The sequence below is a fragment of the Accipiter gentilis genome, chromosome 3 (genome assembly GCF_929443795.1).
Source record: "Accipiter gentilis chromosome 3, bAccGen1.1, whole genome shotgun sequence".
NCBI classification, from domain to species: domain Eukaryota; kingdom Metazoa; phylum Chordata; class Aves; order Accipitriformes; family Accipitridae; genus Astur; species Astur gentilis.
This window is the reverse complement of record NC_064882.1, coordinates 23,432,859-23,454,522: the sequence shown is the minus strand read 5'-3', so window position 1 is coordinate 23,454,522 and position 21,664 is coordinate 23,432,859. Positions and strand designations below refer to the sequence as shown.

General features: G+C 42.8%; 1 protein-coding gene across 9 annotated transcripts in view; it reads left to right on the top strand.

Moving 5' to 3' along the window:
* The first annotated feature begins 7,968 nt into the window (after nucleotides 1-7,968).
* TBC1D1 (TBC1 domain family member 1) overlaps nucleotides 7,969-21,664 on the top strand; it is a 120,853-nt gene continuing 107,157 nt past the window's right edge. For 4 of the 9 annotated variants that reach the window (XM_049835248.1, XM_049835229.1, XM_049835238.1 and 1 more), the window contains exons 1-2: nucleotides 8,131-8,342; nucleotides 15,999-16,514. In XM_049835248.1, coding sequence (XP_049691205.1) covers nucleotides 16,098-16,514 — 417 coding nt within the window. In that variant the 5' untranslated portion in view covers nucleotides 8,131-8,342; nucleotides 15,999-16,097. Of the gene's footprint in view, nucleotides 8,026-8,130; nucleotides 8,343-10,994; nucleotides 11,204-11,716; nucleotides 11,936-12,555; nucleotides 12,590-15,998; nucleotides 16,515-21,664 lie in introns of those variants that run through there. The other 5 variants (XM_049835201.1, XM_049835181.1, XM_049835191.1 and 2 more) reach the window with 5 other exon arrangements.

The following is a 21,664-nucleotide window of genomic DNA, read 5'->3' as shown; positions in this document are numbered from 1 at the left end:
CCTGGTTAGATGATGTTGGTCAGTGCTTCCAAGACTGACTTGTTCATGGTGTCCAGCCTCTGCGTGAACACTGTGGACTGGGGTTCAAGATTAAGACAGGCCACCCAACAGCAGCACCTTTGCTAGAAGATATAGCAGTAGGGTGCGTACCATGCTGGGGTGCAGATCATCTTCCAGCATGCCAAAGACAAAAGCTTCTTGAAAGAAAAATGCTGAAGCGAGAGCTGTAGTACACGTGATAAATGTAAAACACTCCCTCAGGAGCCTAAGCAGGCAGAAAACAAGTGGTGCTACAAACCTGTGGCACATGGGGTGGACTGTGCAGCCTCCACCTGTGGCCCTGGTTGTATTTGACCTTAAACCGCAGTGTGGATGGATGCAGTGCAGCTGGCTGGGCCACCTGTGTGACTCAGCTGTGAGATCCCCAGGTGTGTGGGGCCCCAAGATGTAGAGCACAGACAGAGGAACAGTTTGGCAGGAGGCAGGCTGGGCTAGTGCCTTCAGTTTGGGTGCTGATGAGCTATACCCAGAGCAGGGGGAGCTTTGTGGATCTATACAAGCCTGCAGCCCTGGGCTTCATCAGGGGAGGTGATTCTCCCCCTCCACTCTGCTCTTCTGAGACCCCACTTGGAGTACTGCATCCAACTCTAAGGTCCCCAGCACAAGACAGACATGGACCTGTTAGAGCAGGTCCAGAGGAGGGCCATGAAAATGATCAGAGGGCTGGAACACCTCTTCTGTGAGGAAAGGCTGAGAGAGTTGGGGTTGTTTAGCCTGGAGAAGAGAAGGCTCTGGGGATGCCTCATTGCAGCCTTTCAATGTGTAAAGGGAGCTTATAAGAAAGACAGAAAGACACTTTTTACCAGGGCCTGTAGCGATAGGACAAGGGGTAACAGTTTTAAACTGAAAGAAGGTAGATTTAGATTGGATATAAGGAAGACATTTTTTGTCATGAGGATGGTGAGATACTGGAACAATTTGCCCAGCGAAGTTGTGGATGCCCCATCCCTGGAAGTGTTCAAGTTCAGGTTGGATGGGGCTTTGAGCAACCTGATCTAGTGAAAGATGTCCCTGCTCATTGCAGGGGTGTTGGACTAGATGATCTTCCAACCCAAACCATCCCATGATTCTTTTCATTTGTAGCATGGGAGGTCTCGCACTTCTTTTGTTACAGAATATGGTAAAGATTGCTTTACTGAATTCATGGGGAAGGTCTGAAGACAGTAGGATTGCAGGTCCTGGATTTTTTTTTTGTTTTCTGTATTTATTTGAACACCTCCACAGGCTAGAGGCATGTTTATTTTACATCTGCCTCTACATGCCAAGCCTGGATCTGGATTTTGCTAGTATTTCCTCTCTCTAGGAAAGCCATCTGTGTTCAGCCTTGGCCAGAGTCTGTCAAGGGATGCTAAGGAGAACTGGATGGCCTGGTCTCTCCCCCAGGTTCCTGTGACAGGCTGGGTTTCTGCTGAGCTGTTGCCATTTTTTTGTGGATCACCTACATGCATTAATTACTACTTCTCTCCTGCCTGGAGATCTCCTAGGGATGTCATCTCTCCTAGGAGCTGGCAGTCCCTGGTAGTGCTGGGGTGGATGGGTGGCCACCTGGCTGGTTCTGCTAACATGCCGATAGTACGGTCATGATGATGTTGCTGCCCCTACTGTCACTGTCTTCACCATTCTCCTTGTTCAGACCTTTAGAGGGAACCTCCTCATCCCTCTCTCATCTTCCACCTAACTGATACCCTAAACTGGTTACCTCTAACAGGTGCTGGTACAGCAAGACTGTGATATATTGTCATCAGGCTGAGAACCCCCTTTTTTGGGCTATACAGAAGGTCTTAAGGAGCAGATGAATATGGTATAAGGCAAGACAGAAGGGCCTTTATAGCCATCCCACAAAGGCCTATGAGAGATTGCTTGCTGTACACCGAGTGGATGCACTTGGAGAACTCTGCAGGTGGCTTAGAAGTCTGGCAGTGGGGCCAGCAATGAGCTGACGTATACTGAGACATCCTTAAGATGGCTTTAGAGCATCCTCAGAAACAGTACAGATACGGTCAAGATAATGACCCAATCTGTATAATTCTGTCTTCCCCGGGACAAGGAATTTACTTGCTCGATTCCCTGCTCTGTTCCAAAAAGAAGTTCACAACTTAGCGTGGGGGGGAACAAAAAAAACAAACACCAAAACCCACAGTGGTTTATCAAGTTGATTGAACAATTACGACAAACTACAGAATTACAAGATGAAACTTGTTGCTGCTAGAGTCTTTACTAACCTTGTCTTGCATCAGAGAAAGAGGATCTAGAACTGAAATAAAGAACCGAAAAAAAGGCAGTAAGAGTATACCAAAGAGAGAAGTTAGTATTGTAAGTTGGAATGGGTGTTAAACTACAGCTGCTTCACATCTGGTCTGATTCCTCCATCAAAGTGTTGTGTAAGATAATGAAGCCAATTTAGAGATGATTAGTCCCACGACAGACATTAAAGAAACAGACAAATGTAATTTGTGAATAACCAGCCTTGACCTGGGAGCAGAGGCACTAATATTTTATCCAGAAATGGGAATTGCCATGACTAGAATAAAGAACACTTGCAGCCCAGACTGAACTCAAGTGTAAGGGAATCCCTGGCTAGTCCTAGAGAAAGACACATCCCTAAGTTACCAAAACCATGTAAAATGAGCCTGTCTTTTATAACAGATGAATACACATAATTCCAATGAAAGTTGTAAACATTTGATCCTATAGGTAATCATGCCTATGAGACTAAAGATGAAATGCCTCTATAGCAAGAAGAAATTAAGATAGTACTAAAAACTCTGCCAAAAAAACCCAAAATGTAGACTTCACTTGAAGGTTATTAGTTTGTTTACTAGTCACAACTTAAATCTACCCCTGAATTTTATTTTTTTCAGTAAACTTTATGAAACAGTTTGGCTAGAAGGAAGTAAATACATTTCATCTTCTTTATAGGCTGTGACCTTAGTCCACAGCATATTATGGAAAAACAAGTATTGTACTTGAGTTGCAGAAGGATTTATTTGAAACTTTTGCTATACAACAACAAATCATACAAGGATAACTGGAATTCACTGTAAAAGAATATTTAATATATAAGCAATTATTTTAATATTGTACAAGTATGTGCTTAAATCTGTAACTAATTCACCTGCAAAGTTTCTGTAAGTGAAGTTTCCTGCTCGCTATTGATTTTCAGAGTTCCAGTGGTTGTGGGTTTTATTTTGACACACCAACAATAAGCAAACCTTATATCCTTGTTAACAGTCACTGTGAATAGCAACATTAAAATGATATTAAATTAACGTTTGTTAAGCACCAGCATAAGTCTTTAGAAGATTAGGGACTTATAGGATTCTGTGGCTGAAGGCACCGGGATGCCATACATAAATCTAAAAATCTAAAAATTAATTGTAAATAAAAATAATCGCCAACAAAACTGCTCTCTGCCAATAAGTACAAAAGTAATCAAAGGTAATTAAACTAAGCTGAATTACTTTCCTTCACAGTATTTCTTTGCACTATATAAGCACACAAATTTCATCAAGGGTGGTATTTCTGCTCAACTTCCAAGTGGAAGCCAACATTTCTCTTTTGTATAGCAATTGCCAGGTAACAGAAATGAGGTCATGCACCATCAGAACACTGTGCGTAATGGGATGAGCCTATTAAACTGTCCAATCATATCCTAACATCCACCTAAATAAAATGTAATATAAATGATGGCATAGCAACAGCAGCTTCCAAACAAAAGGAAGAGCTTAAAGTACTCGCACAATCACTGGTAAATCATTTTTAAATGTATTTATGGGAATGAAGGGGAGGGAGGATTAATCATGACATCTGAAATGCACAAAAATGCAGAGACAGCAGCAGGCAGGATCTGTAACAGTAGCTCAACTCTTTCTTGATTCTTTACTCATGATCAGTGATAACAGAAAGCCTCTTGTCTACGAAGATAATCACTAACTAATGTCACTGGCATGCATTCCTACATATATGAAGTAGGCAAATGTGCTATAATAACAGTTATCATTCAAATTTTGTTTATGAAATGTCTGGAACTGTATATAAATAGCATCTGGAGATACAGTGTCATTGGATAAGAATGTAGTGCTTCATCCAGAGCTCACTTAAGTCAAAGGACTGTGAAACACTTAGTATCATGCCCTTAATAAGGTACTAAACAGATTTACATGAAACAAATCACAAATAAAGACTTAGACTGTTTTATATAATAGCAATATAAATTTATCATTTTGGGTAATCTGGAGGGAAGAGCACAGAGACTTATAATGCAACTGAAGCATAATGTAGGTGCCCGCATTCAAATTCATAATCCAAAATGTTACTGATCAACTGCTGCCCAACTATGGAGCAACTTGAACTCTGAAAGCATCATGAGTGGAAACTTAAACCTTCCCGTTTGCCTTGTGGTACTTCAAGGGGTGCATCCACAGTCACAGCAGCCCCAATTTCAGCCCTCACCCATGGCCAGGCACATTCAGCGTAAATTTGTACTGACTTATGATCCTGCCACAACTGGGATCAAGTGAGTAGATGCTCCTCCTCCTTAGCCTACAAGAGAGGCTTCATTGCCTGCATGTTCTTATAGCATGCCTCATACAAACCTGTATATTCAGGTTCTGTACAAAAGGCAGTGGTGGGGTTGGCTTCATGTTTTTTTAAAGTGTGACTGGACAAAGAGATAATGGTTAAACTGGTGTTCTTTTATACATCATGTTTGCAGGATGTGGAAAGCCCGGGCTGTTTTTCCTCTTCACTCTGAAGAAGTTAATGTGATGGTAGTATGTTTCATTTAATAGGCTACTGTAAAAATAAACTAGCCTGTGAAGGAAAAAAGAACAGAGATTTACTGTTTCAGAAAATCAAAAATTATTAGGAAGTCTGGTGCTCGGGACTTTCACCTGAATACGGGGATTCCAGTCCCTGGAACACATGTAAGTGTTTACTTTTTGGGGACTGGAACATATGACCCCTGTTCTGGTTCTCTTCTTGTTTTCACAAATGAACCTTTCTTCTTCCCCCTACGTAAGTAACAGTTTCATCAGGAAGCAGAGAGAAGGAATGCTGTCCAATGTAGCCTGGAGGCTGATGATTAGGTAAATTTGATGGGAGGCAGGCTGAAAGCTCTCAGGCCAAGTAGAAAACAAACTGGTCTTCCTGCATCCTGAATAACTGACATAAAAGACAAAGTGACCTTTTTGTTCTTCAAATAAAGCACCTAAATATCTATCTTCAGGAAAGTGTGGATGTTGAATCATAAAAATGGGGGACCACATCTTGCAGACCTGATAGGTGCTAAAACCAGAAGAGAAGGTGACTTTACACACAGTCCCATGTTCTACATTTCTGTATCACCTTATGTAGCTCATGAACTATGTAACATTAAAATACCTTTCTACTGCAAGGACAGACCATGAAGAACAATTGCAGCTTTACCGCATGGCTATTCAGAAGCACTCTTTTGTCCCATGACAGTTCTTTCTCTTGTTATCACCAGTCACACCAAAGGGTGTTCATACCTACATGCTCTGTTTCATCTGATACAGCTTTAAACGCTTTCTTGTGCATTGTTTCTAAACCTTCTCTGCAAACAATTTGATTTCTGCCATAGCAGTGTTTTAAGTCTGTATTACCAGCACTGAAATGAATGGTCACTTATATGTACACTGCTGAACATGGTGGAGTTTGCTCCACATGCTTATAGTGACCTTTGCGTTTCTCCACTCTTATCTCATTAGTAATATGTTGTTCTTAATGACATTTTCATCTGTTGTTGAGCTGGTGACAGACATCAGACTAATACCTTCTAAAACCATTGACAGATCTTGTATTTTTATTACTTGGATTTTTTTTGATAGTTTTAATAAAAAAGCAAAATATTCTAAAATAAAATTATCACAAAATTTTGCAAATGTGATACTAACATTTCCTTTTTGAGGCATTCACATACTGTATTTTTACCACACCTTACCAATAAGCATTATAGAAACTGGCTGGATTAAACAGATGAGTGACTGTTCCTGAATAGTTTTTCAAGGTGTTTGCCAAATATAAACACTTCAGGTTTTTGTCTCCTATTAACTGTAAGGAAATATTTTATGTCTACTTGAATGAAAAAGGGGACTTTTTTCAAAATTAGAGCAAATGGAACTATTAAACCAATATAAGTGTAGTTCTTATCCAGCACATTTCACTTTTCTTATAAAATATTGTACCAGAACATGAGTAATTTGACAAAAAACTCTGCTAGGCAAAGAGTTAAAACATATGAGCCAGAGATAACAGGAAAAATAATAGAAGGCCCCATGAATGAGTTCAAGCAGAGTCTGATTTCTATCCCAGCCATCAGTGAGGAGAAGGAAGAAAGGATTTGTATTTTTGATGCTCTAGTATTGACTTCTGTTGTTGTTCAAGGATTTTCCAAGCAGCAAGAAATAGTCTTGTAGGATTCTTATCTGTTTCATTATCACCTTCTGAAAGGCAACAGTGAAGCAGTAAAAAATGTCTTCCTAAGATCATTGGTTGGTAATTTGGGAATCCAGGAGCATCGGCTGAAGTGCTGGAGCTGTCTGGGTGGGGATTGCAGTTCACCAGCTTCTAGAACATGATTACCAGAGGCATGCGATGCTCAGGCAGCAGGCTTAAAATGAGCAAAAGGACACACTTGTCTCAGATACTGAGGTTGGCAGGTGATAACTGGAGTAAGAGCATTGTCTTTAGCCGTGACGGTTTAAAATGTAAGACAGGCACGGTTTGCAAAGAGGTGGCAGTCCTATTCCCAAGGAATGTAAAATACATCACCAAAAAACAAGAGGCACTCCTACCTATTCCCATGTCTGAAGGAGAAACGGCAAACCATGAACTGAGTACAGATTGGGAACAAGTGCTTGGAGGGAACTGCTGCTTTCATACTTCGATTCACCTATCAACGATCCCATGAAAGTACACCTAGCAAGCAAAAGCCATGTAGATATAACCACCATACACTTTGCAAGTAGGGGATGTGCTTACCTACCAAAATATGACTTGTTTTTCATCATCTGGGGCAACATTGTGCTTGCATCCAACGGCTTACTTGCCCGTTTCCCTCACGGCATAGCACACGTGCAGTAGCAGAGCAAATTTCCTTGAGAAAGCTCTGATTCTACAAATCTGCACAAGCTTAAAAGTAAGTAAATCAGTGGTCTTACTGCCAGGACAACTTGAAATTAATTGAGTGCAAAAGTGGTTCGCAGAACGGGAATGTAGGCTGCCTTCACCATCTGGAAAGAGCACTTGCAGAGGAGTGTAATTAAGTCTCCGGATCCATTCATTCCTTAACCTCTCTGGCAACTGAAAGACCGACTAGTGCCAACCCTTACAGTGATTTTATATAGAGATGGATGTGTGGCTTCTCGTGCATGGAAGAAGTTGGGAGGAAGGCTGAAGGTGATCTGCAGAAGGCGGGCCCGCAGAAGGCCGCCCCACGGCCAGAGCTGGGCCCAGACCCGAGGGGCGACTTGACCGCTTCTGCTTCCAGCTGCCGGGCTAGTTCCAGTTTTGTGAGCAAACTTCCCTTTGGAAGGGGTTCCCGCCTTACCTTCTGCGCCCCCAAGTACAGCGAACCTCGCGGTCCGCCCGCGCTCACTACGGCAAGGCGTCGACGACGTGCCTGCCTTCTGCGGGAAAGGAGAGCTTGTGACAGACACACGGCGCAGCGCCGCCGAAACGCTCCTCGAGTGGGACGACCCGGGCCGGCGGAGGCGGCCTCAGCTGCCCGCTGTCGCGACACGAGCGCCCGCCTGTCGCCGGCCGCCCGCCTGTCGCCGGCCGCCTCTGGCGGGCGCCTGTCCCTCTCCGCCCCCCGCCGGACCAGGGACCCGCCGCCTGTTGCTATTTTTGCCCGCGCTGGCTGAGGCGGGAGGAGGGAGGCGGCAGGCGGCCAGCGGCAGCCGCCGGGTGTACGGCCCGGCCTCCCGCCCAGGCCGCCGGCAGGTAGGGGCGGGGCGGGACGGGACGGGACGGAACGGGGCGGCCCGTCCTGATCGGGGCGGACAGCAACAAGAGGCGGCGAGCAGCCCGCTCGCCCGGCCCGGCTCGGCCCGGCCCGGCCCAGCCGAGCCGGGGCGCCCGCCGGTGCCCTGAGGCGCTGGTGTGGCCTCCCCTCCCCTCCCCCGGCCCGGCGTCCGTTAACGGCTCTTTGCCCCTCTCCCCTCAGCGGGAGGAGGGCAGGCGGCGCCTGACAGCCCGTGGCCGCTGCCCGCCGAAGGCACTTCCTTGCAGCGAGCACATCCTGCGGCGGAGAGGCGGCGGTAAGCGGTGGCGGCGGCCGGTCAGCCCCGGCCCCAGCTCCAGCTCCAGCCCCAGCTCCAGGCCTGGCGGGGGGCGGCCGCGGGCCGCTGTGGGGGCCGCCGTGCCCCCGCTGCGGGCCGGCCCCGGGGGAGCGGCGCTGGCTGGACCGAGCGGCGTTTTTGGACGGGGGGGGGGGGGGGGGGAAGGAGGAAGAGCGGTTTTTAGCCCGGAGGAAGTGAAAGAGTTGAGGCGAGAAATTAGGCGCCCCGCCGCGGGGGGCGGCTGCGGGCTGGCGGGGCTGGTCCGTGCGCTGTACCCGGACTCGGAGGTGGCAGAAGCCTCCGACCGGCCGAGAGGAGGCGGCTGCGAGGCGGGTGGCGGCTCCGGCCCGGGGTCCCGCTCCCTGCCCGCGGCGTGGGTAGGGCGGGCTGCCGCCCTCCCGTCTCTCGCGGCGCCGTTGCGCCGTCGGTCGTAACGGAGCCCCCCGGTGAAGTGGCGGCACTTGCTCAGGCGACAGCATTTCTGCGGGGGCGGGACGGGACGGGACGGGGCGGCCGGTCGGGAGCGGGGCGGGGGCGGCGGCGGCGGGGCGCCGGTGCCGCGCTTCTCAGCTCGCAGGGTCCTGGGAGAGCTGGCCTCTCAGCGGAATAACCAGAAGACCTGCTTGAATTTAACCTGATGTGCCACGGCCTGCTTTTAGTTCTGTTTCTCACTCTCGCCTGCACCTTCCTCACCCATCGATGCAAAATCTCCCGGTGTAACTCCTCCCAGAACCTGCTGCTGCTTAGAGCGACACAGCGACTCATCCCATGGGGGTAAAACTAATCTTTCCTACAGCAGCACAGTTGAGTTTAGCCTTAAAATCCCCCCACACTGGCGCAGTGGGTTTATGGCCCTTTAAATTCGTGTACTAAATTAACAAGGGAACGAGCTCTTGAAACCACGTTCATGAGAGGTATGAAACAAATGTGGTTATTTATAGTGCAGTTTGAAAAGATTGAGACCTTTGTATGCTGTGTTGTATTTGGGAGAGAGGCTAATATGGCAGATCTGCGGTAGGAACCTTTAGTAGTGCAGATGGAGGGATTTGTGCCGGCTGTTAAGCCCAGAGATCGAATGGAACATCGTGGGTCAAAATTAGTAAAAATATACATCTCCTGAATTTCAAATACCTCTGAGCTGAGGAATATGATTATACTTTTAACACTTGTAACTGCCGAAATAGAAATTTGTCACAGCTCGTTTTATAGAAATGCTGAAAGTCATAGCTAATATGCAAAAGTAGAAATGTTTGCAGGTGAGAAAAATGACAGGCTGGAAGGAATGTGAAACACATTCAATGATACGTAGATGACTTAGCACTTTTTTCACTTTATAATTTGGTTAACTGAAAAGTTGGGTGCAAGTGTTTTGGCTGTGGATATGCAATTGAATAAAAAGGAATGGCATTCAGAATGTAATTTACCTAGCAAGCTTTCTTTTACAAAGATTTTTTTTTTTTTTTTTAGTGCATTGCGGTGGTAGAACAGCCCAATATTTTGTTCAGGTCCGAATGAGGCTGACTCAGAAAACCTCAATCATCATCATATTAATTTCTGTGGACTCTACTAAGGAAATAGCAACAGGTGTCAAGGGCAGGAACAGTGAGCTACTTTCTTCATCTGATAGTTGATTATAAACTTGTATGTTTATAATCAAGAACATATTACCATTTCACTGAAATATTTTTTTTATTAATAGTCTATTTAAATTTTTAACCTGTTTGAGGAGTGATGTAAATCCTGGCTCTATTGGTAAATATTTTAGGTGTGATTATTACCACAAAACCAATTTTTTGCTCCAGGTACATGGTGGAACATTATTCAGGGCCATATCTGAAGCTGCTGACGGCATTGAAAAGAATCTTTTAAAAGTCAGCATTGAATGCACGTATATGAAAAAAGAACGGAAATTAAAAATAATTTCTGAGGCAGACTGACTTTTGGACTTCCATGTGCTGTTGCCCACAGCAAGCCATAGCTCCAGAAGGAAACAGCAGATAATAAGTAACTATGAGATAAAAAGATCATCCTTGCAACAGAAGGGCGTGTTGTGATTCCAAGTGCCAGTTTGAGTTAAATTAAAACTATTTGAAAACTGAGAGGAACCTGTGGTATGATAGCTAAACAATCTTATTTAACTGTAGAAGACAGCCCAAAAATGTTGTTTGAAGCCTCAAAAAAAAAGTAAAAAAAAAAGTTTGCAGCTAGCAGCCCCATAGAATGATCTAAAGGATGCTGCGTTGTGATGCCAGAGAAGAGGGTCGTTTCATGCATATTGATGGAAACGTAAAAGGACCTCTTCTCAGCAGTGACCATATCATGGCATACCTAATGCATATTCTCATTTGTGTTTTTCTATATATCCTGCTAGGTGGATAGAGAAATCTGTCAGCATGAGTGAAGACAATGTAAATCTCATTCAGGGATCAGACAGAGAGGGAGAGGAGTGGTATTTAGTTCTGGCTTGTGTTCCAGAGCTCTGGCTGCAGGCCAGGGCTCCTCATAATCCTTAAGTAGTATGATACTTCTGCTAAAATAATCAGCAGTGAAGTGCAGGCAGTACCAGTGCCTCTGGTTCCATTTGTCGGCATGGTTCAGCGCTAATGCTGTGCAGGGAAGAGCTGAACAAATTTGTGCTCTTTAAGACCAGCTGTTTTTCACAAGACCTTGCTATATGGTTAGAAGTTTTGCTTAGCTTCTTGGAGGGGAGAAAGAAAACCAATGTACAGAAAAAAACCTGCTGACATGTCAGAGCCTGATGTGGAGTAACTGCACAGTTGTCTCTTGGATGAACTGCAAAGGTTGAGGAAGCTGGGGTCTTTCTGTTCAACAACTCACAGGTCAAACTCCTCATTTAATCATTGATGTGTGGAAGCTCTGACTGCTTCCTTGCTTGACATGTCTTGTAAATTTGTCAGTTCTGCTGTGGGTCCCAGCACTCCAACTGCTACCAAACCAGGGGAAGAGCTGGAGGAGAGTGAAGGATTGCTTAGGTCAGTAATTACCTATGTTCTGAACAAGAGTCTGAAACTTTTGGCCACATGTCTGTATTGAATTTAGTCCAGTCCAGAAGAAACAGCAGAAGAAGGATAGCTCTTCACCACTTTCTGCCTTTTTTTTTATTTGTGTGTGTTCATTTGGTTTAGAACAATCTTTTCCCTTCTTTGTCTTTTTTTCTATATTAGTTTGAGTCCATCCCAAATCTGCCTGGTTTTCCTCCAGCTGTCAAAACATGATTTCCAGTGCCCCACCCTCCCAGGTTAATAACACAGTCTGTTCTCTGTACCTGACAAGATTCTCCTTCCTAATCTCAGAGCTGACCTGGCCCCATCTAGCTGAATGGCACCCAGAGCCTGTACCTTGTCCTCATGATAAAGTCTTTGCTCTCTTGAGAGAAGGTGAGTTTTGAGGAATGCTGTCCTGCATGATGCACAGCTGCTTAGGTACCTTCGTGCAGGGAGGACCTGGGGTCCAGAATGGCAGAAGTACTAAGGTGTCCCCTTCATGCTGTCCTGCCATCACCCTGACTTCTCTCTGAAGGCATCCCTTGTAGTTTCTGGTGACATAAAAAGGTGAGAATTCAACTAAATTCAATTTGGGTAAACAAGAGCCCGATATGTATTTTTTTAAACACAGTATCAGATTTTGCTAGAACAGGACTATCAGCGTAGTGTTGCTTCCCACCTGTGGGAAGTGGCTGGGTTGATCACAGTGAAAGAGAAGTTGAGGACAAAGAGCACATATATGTTCCCATATGTATCTTTCACATTATTGAGTCAGTCTGGTGTTTACTAGTATAGAAGGTGAGGTTAGATTTATTAGTGTGGTTTGTGTAAATACTGTATGTGCTACAGTTTGCCTGGCTGTTTTTATGCTGATGGAGCAAATACAGCTAAATCAAAGCAGGTTAAACAGTGGCAACATGAAGATACTGTTTAGAGAAGATTAACATTTCTCAGACAGCAGCAAAGCTGTTAGCTGAGGAGTGCCGCTCAAGCTCTTCTCAGCTTTGAGTGCAAGGGCAACATAGATCCTTCAGAAGATGCTGATGGAGGGGAGAAAGTGGAGCTGTCCCAGTTACGTCCGTAAGCACTGGGAGAAGAATTGGAGGCACTCAGCCTGTGTGTGAAGCAAAGCCTGGCAGTCTTCTCTCAACCCAGAGTAATGGAGCTGAACGGGACTTAGAGCTGTCATGGGAAGATCAAAGTTTAGGTGGAAGGAAACAAGTGGGCAGCTTTATTTTTATGCCTTTTCTATTCTCTCTTGGGTTAAAGGTGAAATAAGCATTTGCTCTGAAGAAACTGTTAATTAGTCAGACACTTGGGAGGAAGAGGAAGCTTGTTTGAGCCTACTGTACTAATAGGGATGGTAAACGGATACAGTGCCTGCAGAGCCAAGTTGTAGAGGGGATGAACTGATTGGTGGCAACCAGAGATGGGTGCAGGTGCCAAAATTCTGAGTGGCGGAGTCAGGGCAGACATGGACTGGCTCAGAGCGCAGACACTCTTTGGCCATAATGTGTGCTTAATTTTACGGTTGGGAATAGGGAGATGAACAGAACTGTTTTATGTCTAATTTAAGCATGTACATAAATACTTTATGGTCTTGAAGTAAAACCTAGTCCTTGGTGTAAACTTAAAGGACATTAATGCCGGCAGCATGAAATTGGTATAACTTCTGGTGGGATTTGCATGCAAATTAAGATAACGATGACAGGGTGAGGAAACAAGAAAGAATGGCTGGACAAGGGAGACGAAACATGCAGAACGGTAACATGCAGAACGATGTGGGTTAGATAAGGAGACCTTCTGATGCTGCTAAATTTGTGCTCTGAGAAACTGCACTTTTAGCCTCTCTCAATGTTAGGAAAAACCCCTAGCGTTCTGACTTCTAGTTAACTGTTTTGATTTAGTATTAACTGTTATTCTTTAGAAATAACAGATGCAGACATTGGTGTATTTATGCTGTTGACTTTGCAAGGTGTTTATTTTGTTAAAAACAGATGGATGCCAAGAAGCTTTGCATTTATATTAAATACATTCCAGCAGTACAGTGTTTGCTGAAGTGTGACAGAGTATCGACCTGTTTTTTTTATATACTGTTCAGTCCTTAGAGTTAGCATGCAAAATAATGTATTATATTGTGATACTTATTCCTGTTTGAAGCTGCAGTGCCTTGTAGGTTTGGGGTAAAGGAGCATGGTAGATAGTGGTAATCCAAATGAAACTTCTCTTCCTTGAAAATTCGATTTAAATGAGGGTGACTTTGTTGTATTTTTACATGCATTTTATTTAATTGCATTTTTTTAAAAAGAGTTCTGAGAAAACACAATTGAGAAATATGGTTACAAAAAGCGTGTGGCTAATAGGCCATCATTGGTGCAGTAGCTCAGTTCTGTTTTCAACTAAGAATGGAGATTTCTTAGGCTTTCTTATCCTGAGATGATTACGTATGCCACTAAATGACAAGAACACTAAAAGCTAAAAACTCAATTTTTATGTGTTTCAGACTACACACCATTGTAGTTACAAATGAATCTTCCCTGCAGTTGCTGAACTATTTTTCATTGTTACAGTTAAGGAGGAAAAAAACCCCTTGTAATCGTTTGTCAAAGAGACTGTTTTTACTCCTGACAGATGCAAAACTATGATAATTGTGTTTAGCAGTCAGTGTTGATAAGGTGTAAAAATGCTTCCTGAAGCTGCTACCCCATACAATGCAATGCATTTATATTCATCTTAAATATGGTTGTTTTCGTGCTTGCTTGTGAAACAAACAAACAAAAAATTGAAAAATAGTTGTAGTATAATTGAAATGAGGCATAAAAATTCTGTGTTTTCATGGCCCTTTTTCCCACACCTCCCACGCACAGACACATACACACACACACACACGCACGCACACAGAGGTTTATAAAATGGCTTTTAAAAAATTACCTCTAATGATTATTTCTTCAAACAGTATCTTTAAAACCTGCACTGTTTGATTCTCTTGTTAAGTTTGGCGTCCTTGGAACTGGTAATGTTGCCACAGAGTTCATTTGTCAAAAGATGCAGAAGTTCCAAAAAGTAAATGTACCCAAATATGTGGTTTCTGCAGTTCTCTTGTTTTTACAATTTGCCAGTTATTGCAGAAACATTTTTCCCCACTTGGACATTTGCAAATTCGTTGCATTTTAAACATGTGTTTAGTTTAAAATGAACTTCCATCTTGAAATTTTTTTTTAAGTTTTTTTTTTTTTTTTAAATCCTAACATTTCCTTTCATTTTCAACAAGGTGAAGCTCTGTTAGGAACTCAGTTTGAAAATATTTTTACAAGGACAAATAAAGGAGAAAGTTTAATGAAAACTCATGAGAAAAATAATGCTATTTTTAATCATGTTTGTAGATGAACAAAGGCAAGAAATACTGTTGCCACAGTAAATAGATGCCATTTATTAAACACTTGTTCAAATATAATTAAAAATGTTTTGTAAGGAGTTCTTGGGACTGCTCATGTTGTTTTTAATAGGTCTTTTCATGGGAAACTCTCTGAAGGCTAAGGGTAAACTAGTGTCATGGTATTTAAACATAGGCAATTATAGGCCTGTCAGCTTCTCATCAGTCTCACACAAAATAATGTAACAGCTGAAACCAGGTTCAATTAATGAGGAGTTAAAACATGGTAGTATAACAAGTGCCCATCTATGTGTTTACATAGGCTATTTTGCGAAACCAAATTGATAGCTAAATGCAGTTACTGGATTTTGTTACTAAAACTACTAATATGTAGCAGCAGTAGTGGTAATAGATGCTGGGTATAACAGGGTTGTATGTAACTTGGTTCCATTTGATATTTTAAGAAATTATAAAGATACAATATCAATGTGGCAAACATCAAGTATTCCTGGCTGGCTGACAGGCCTTGAAAAGCAATCATGAATTGTGAATCATCATCTGTTTTTTAGTGGGATGCTGTGAGGATTGTTGCTCATCTCTGTGATCTGACAGGTTTATCAGCGATCAGTCAGTTGACTGCTGCTAGGTTTCTCAGATGACAATGATTTCTGAGGTGTTACTTAATGCAAAAGTCTGGTTGGTAACAGCCCATGATCACTTGGCAAACTATACCCAAGGAAACAGTTCCACGTTAGTAGCCAAATTCAAAATCATCCACCTATGAACAAGAAAGGTGACATTTCCCTCCTCCCCCCCACCCCCCCCCCCCCCTCAAATGTGAAGGTGTCTCAGCAAGAACTGACTTCAGCTGTCTTGAAGGTCAGAATAGCTCAGATGAGTTCTTTCTGTGATAATAGGATTGAAATAGGCCAGTGTGATCCACACATGCCTGCCCATGAAACAGAACAAGCTAGAAAGAATGTGCATTTTTGAGTTTAGTTACTCATTAGATGGTTTACCAAGGGTTGTAAAGCAACTTTTAAATCAGGACTGACTTTTTTCCAAGCAATGTATTTAGTACTATTACGTTTATTGGACCTGAAACAGTAAGGCCCAATGTAGGAGAAACTTGCTAGATAGGTCATGGTAGATGATCAGTATGTCTCTTCTGATGTTAAGCTATTAAATATTTGTGTTACTGACAGTTCATTTTTAATAGGGTTCCAGCACCTACATAACTATTTCTTTTCCTTTCAGAATTCTTATGTTCCTTAATCAAAGGAACTGTCCAGATACCGTCATTCCATGGAACTGAAATATTGGTGAATTACTCCAGGTTCCCTAAAGGACTGTAAAATGGAGCCAATAACATTCAAAGTTAAAAAGTGTCAAACACCTAGTGATTTCTCAGCAAGTTTCAGTCTCCAGCTTGTTGGTTCTCTGCCAGTGCATTCCCTAACCACCATGTCAATGCTGCCGTGGATTGTGGCAGAGATCCGGATGCTCAGTACAAAGTCTTCCAAAGAAGAACCTAGCGTCAGCCAGATCCGACTTTATGTTTCACCAGCAAGTTTGCGATGTGAACCAGACACAGGGAAAATCCAGCAGTGGGATCCTTTGATTTGTTCAAGTTTGTTTGAATACAAGCCACAGCATGTCCACAAACTGATTCACAACAGCCAAGATCCAAGCTATTTTGCTTGTCTGATAAAGGATGGAGCAGCAAATCAGCGAAGTATCTGCTATGTATTTAAAGCTGATGATCAGACAAAAGTAAGTAAAAAGAAAAAAAAGCAAAGTAAGCAACCCCAGAGTTGCTTTTGTGCTGTTTGAAACCTTTCACTACAGTGTAAGACCTTAAGGTTGTATTTACAATTAGAGACTGGATCTTGCTAAAACTTAGCAACAAGCATCACTTTACTTGATATAAATGGTTCAGTTAAATTTGAACTGCTCAGTATGTGAAGTGAAAGGTGTGTAAATCTCCTACAGGATCAGAGCCTGAATTTCATCAGCTTAAAAAACACTTTAGTTTGGGATATGGGCTGAAATCTTGGCCCTTCAAGTCAGTGAGAGTTTTTCTGTTGATGTCACTAGGGCTAGGATTTCACCCTTGAGTCACTGTGAACTTTATCTAATCCTACAGTTGGACCTCTCAAATTTCTGTTTTCCTGAGTCGAGACCTATGTGACTGGGAAATAGAGATACCTCCTTTCTCAGAAGGAGGATGGTGTAGGGTGGAGCCTCCTTATGTAGCATACTTCCCCACAGGACACTGTGGAAACCTCTTCCTAGCTCTGTAATCCACGGAGCCTGGCAGGTGATGCTGGAGAATGAGAGAGAGACCACAGTAGTACAGTGCTGTGACTCTGACATGCAGGCTTGCTGCTGCATGGTGTGAGAAAGGAGTTGGGTGTGCATGTCTCACGCTGTAGGTGAGATTTGGCTCAGTCTGCATTTCCTATGAGCAAATTCTGTCCTTGGTGAAAACATATAAGCATTAAAAATAGTCGATCTCTTCTTTTTGTTTGAGAGTAATGTGAGACAATAGCTCTTGTGAAGGAGTAAGGTGAGTAAGGTTTGGCACAAAGCTGTTGTGTTCTACTGGGGACAAAACAGTGACATATCCTTCACCTCTTCAGTGTAAACTCTCGTTATAGTGTTGGAAAACAGCATCTTGCTACATGCTGCTCACTTGAGTCATAGGAGATGTCCTGCTGAAGCACCTTGGAGTTATTATGTGAATATACACTGCACATGGGATTTATGCCAACCTGCCCAATAGCAAAACATTGTACAGTTCTAAATCCGTGGTCTCAAGCTTAGAGCTCAAAACATATGGAAACAGCTTTAGTTAAATCCCCCGAGATAAAAAGGCAGTTCCGGTAAATTAGAAGGCAAATATGTTGTAAATCATAAGCATTCAAGTGAGAAATCCTGTCAAGTTAAAATTTATGTATGTAAGGGAGCAGAAATAAGGAATAGATGTTTCAGAACCTGGTACTGAATAGAAGTTGGCAAATGCATTTTGCAGTTCGCTTATGCCAAATGTTCTTATCTTCTAAAGTGAGGCCCTGCCTGTTTTACTTAAATTCAGTATAATTTCTGATTAATCAACCTTTTAAATAAGTCCCTTATGCTTTATGGGGTGCTATTTTTTTTATTTAAATTTTGTTACAAATTGAGGGAGCTAAGTGCGTGAGTTGAGATAAAGAATTTAGCACTATGTTGCTACAGCTTATGTTCAACTTCAGAAGAAACAAATTTTAGAAATTGGACCTTTGCAGCCTGTGTGACTCAGCAGACTTGTGCTGGCACTCTTGCTCCTGAGGACTCTTTTTTTTTTCTATTAGCTTCAGCTATGTAAAAGAGACACAGTAGTCCAAATAGGTTGAGTCACAGAGTTTATGTGTTCATAACAAGTCTTTACCCAGCAATCTTGGACATTCAAACTTTTGTGATAATTGTACTTCATCTATTTTTATTTGAAAAAACCCCAACTGGTTACTAATTACAATAATATTGTAAACTGCAAGAGCCACAGTTCTTTGTATCTGCATAGATAAATCAGTAGTAGGGATATATTGACAGAGAGTTCTTGGATTAGGTCAGGTCTGACTGAGGATTTGAAGTAGAAAGTACTTTGTGGCTTTGCAAATAAGTTCTGAGTATATCCCCACCTTAGGATAAGTAGAATAAAAGAAGGCAGAAGCATGTCTGTGGGAGAAGTAGACTAGGAAAATTAGTATGTTAAGATGAAAGTAGGTGAGTAAAAGACTAAACAGTGAAGGCCTTTGAAGAGGAGGACAAGAAACTTGAACTGCATACAGACAGAGGAATAGCACTGGAGGTGGTAAAAGTACAGAAAACCAGGAATGGTCAGACTTTTAGCATTAGCATTGCAGATAGAGTGCAGTCCATTAACTGTAGTTGTACTCCCTTATATATACAAATTGAATGAGAACATATACTCGATTAGTGAGGGATTACCTTATTGTTTAATATGAAAGCATTTTGTTAATGGGAGGTGATTTTTTGCTGGGTATAATTATTTCCATTGTATCATCATGGCAGTATACAGCTCACTTTCCCTGCTAGTATAGCAGTAAGTAGGGAAGGATGAGAGAAGCCTTCCTGGCAAACTGCTCCTTGGCACATTATTTGAAAGCAAACACATGTATATAGAGATCATTCCACTCCACTTAGTACTAAGAGGACAGGTTTACACTGCCTAGGGAGAGCTTCTGTTACGGATTAGAGTTCCCTTTCTAAGCAGATGTGTCAGATATGGGATCTGGAGCCTTCCTTCCTTCTTGTATAACCTCAGTAAGTTTCCACTAGTTACAAATAATGGAGCTTCTTATCCCTTCACCCTCATCCTGTGGACATTCTGATGGGGCCTCATGATTGAGTAATTTCTGCCTAAGGGTGGGGCTGAAGCATTAATACATATTCTTTGTAGCTGTTCAGGGATGGAGCTGGATTCAATTATATTGCCTGCAGGGAGCTTATGAAGACTACTGATAAGTCATAGATGGGGATTATGCATACTGTGTTGAGTAATGGTGATGGAAGCTGAAGAAAAATTAAGTCTCCAGTAAATCTGTGCTTGCAGGATAGCACCTTCATCATTAGAACACAACCTTGTTGAACAGAGTGCTTGTGTACTGTAGGAGTGTGATGGCTTAAATGAAAACATAGATGCTACCAGCCTACCTATCTTCCCAGTGGCCTGTGGTCTCACATTTGCTTATGTTCTACAGAAATGTGATGCTATTGACATTGTTGTTGAAATACATTAAAAATTATTGGCATTTTTGTCCTACACTGCTAGTTCAAAAGTGTTTGGAACTGTACATGAGGTGTGCTGTTGCCTTCATGAGCTCATTCTCCCCAAACACAGCACTGCGCTCCTTCTGTAGGACACCTTGCTTTAGCGTGTTGTTTACTTGGAGAAATGAAAGAGATAGATAATGAGAAGCTAATGGCATACTGTCACAGGATAGCTAATGGCATACTGTCACTCCAGCAGATACAAAATAGCCAAAACATTACAGAGGAAGACTAATTTCTGTTCTTATTTTCAGTTTGGAAAAGTAATTCCACATGCCATTATGTTGATCTTTCTTTGGTGTATCAAATGATTTGTTTTACTTACGTATGTTTAATCTTATCTGATGGATGTTTTGGCTGGCAAATAAAATACTGGTTACTAGTTTATCTGATAATGCCCTGGGCTTTTTTAGATTTAAGGCAAGTTAAGGTTGTACTGTCCTTTATTATACTTTTATTTTTATTGTAAAAAAAGAATAACAGTTCTAAACTTAACAGTTTCACAGAAGTCTGAGTCAAAGAGGGCATTCAGTACCCTCAGCCTTTTCCATGTCCTGTGCTCCATTCAGTAACAGGCCCAATTTTCCCTAGTCTTTCTTTTGCCCTTCTTGTTGCCTTTGACACCCCTTGCCAGATTCAACTCCAGGTGGGCTTTGGCTTTCCTAACCATGTCTCTGCATGCTTGGACAGTGTCTATGTATTCCTCTCAGGTTACCTGTCCCTGCTTCCACCCTCTGTATTCTCCCTTTTTATGTTTGAGTTTTTCCAGGAGCTTCTTGTTCATCTATGCAGGCATTTTTTCTTGGTCATTTGGATGGACTGCTCTTGGGCTTGAAGGAGGTGGCCTTTGAATAACAACCAGGTTTCTTGGACCCTCTTTCCTCCAGGGCCTTTATTCCATGGCACTTTTTCAAGCAGATCCCTGAAGAGGCCAAAACCTGTTTTTCTGAAGTCCAGGGTTGTGATCTTACTTTTTGCCCTACTTCTCAGGATCCTGAACTCCACCATCTCATGGTCACTGCAGCTAAGGCTGCCTTTGACATTCTGTTGTGGTTTCAGCCCAGCTGGTAACAAAGGACCATGCAGCTGCTCGTTCACTGCTCCTCACCCCCCTCTGGTGGGCTGGGGAGGAGAATCAGAAAGGGGAAAAGGAAAAAAAATAATCAGAACCTTGTGGGTTGAGAAGGACAATTTACTGGGACAATGCAAAAAGAGAAGTTACAACAACAACAAGGGTACTAATAAAAGAATATACAAAACAAGTGATGCACAGTGCAACTGCTCACCACCCAGAAGCCGACCCTTGGCCACTTCCCCCACTGAAAGCCCCCCCTAGCCAGCTCCCCATTTATATACTGAGCATGATGTCACATGGTATGGAATAGCTCCTTGGCTAGTCCAGGTCAGCTGTCCTGGCTGTGCCCCCTCCCAGGTTCCTGTGAAAATTAACTCTATCCCGGCTGAACCCAGGACACATTCACATCCCCAACAAGCTCTTCCATGTTGGCAAGTATGAGGTCCAGCAGAGCAACTTTCCTTATCGCCTCCTATGTCACTTGGATCAGCAAATTGTCATCAATGGTCTCTGGGAGCTTGCTGGATTGATTATGCCCCTCTTGCAGATACTTGGGTGGTTGAAGTTCCCCATCAGGACCAGGGTCTGCGAATGTGAGGTTACTTCTAGCTGTCTGTGTGCCTCATCCACCTGTTCTTTGAGGTCACAGGGTAAAATAAATTCCTGTATGCAGAGTAAAAGTCAGCAGACAGCAGTGTCACCTTTTTTTTTTTGGTAAAGCAGATGCTCACAATGTTTGAAAGTTTATTCTTTTTTCTTTCTGTGATACGAACTGGAGGTTTAGAGGATTTGAGGGAGAGCCTAGAAACTTGAGCCTGATGTCTTGTAAGGAGAAATATTTCTGTGACATTATCAATGACCGATGCAAAACTAGAGTATGAAGAAATGTAAACAGTTCAGTTCAGATTTTGAAAGGGTTACGTTTAGTTCTTCCCCCCCTCTCCCCAGAGTCTGGACACAAGTTGTCATAATAGCCTGTAATATATGCTTGTGTTTACCAGAACTGTTAATCCTA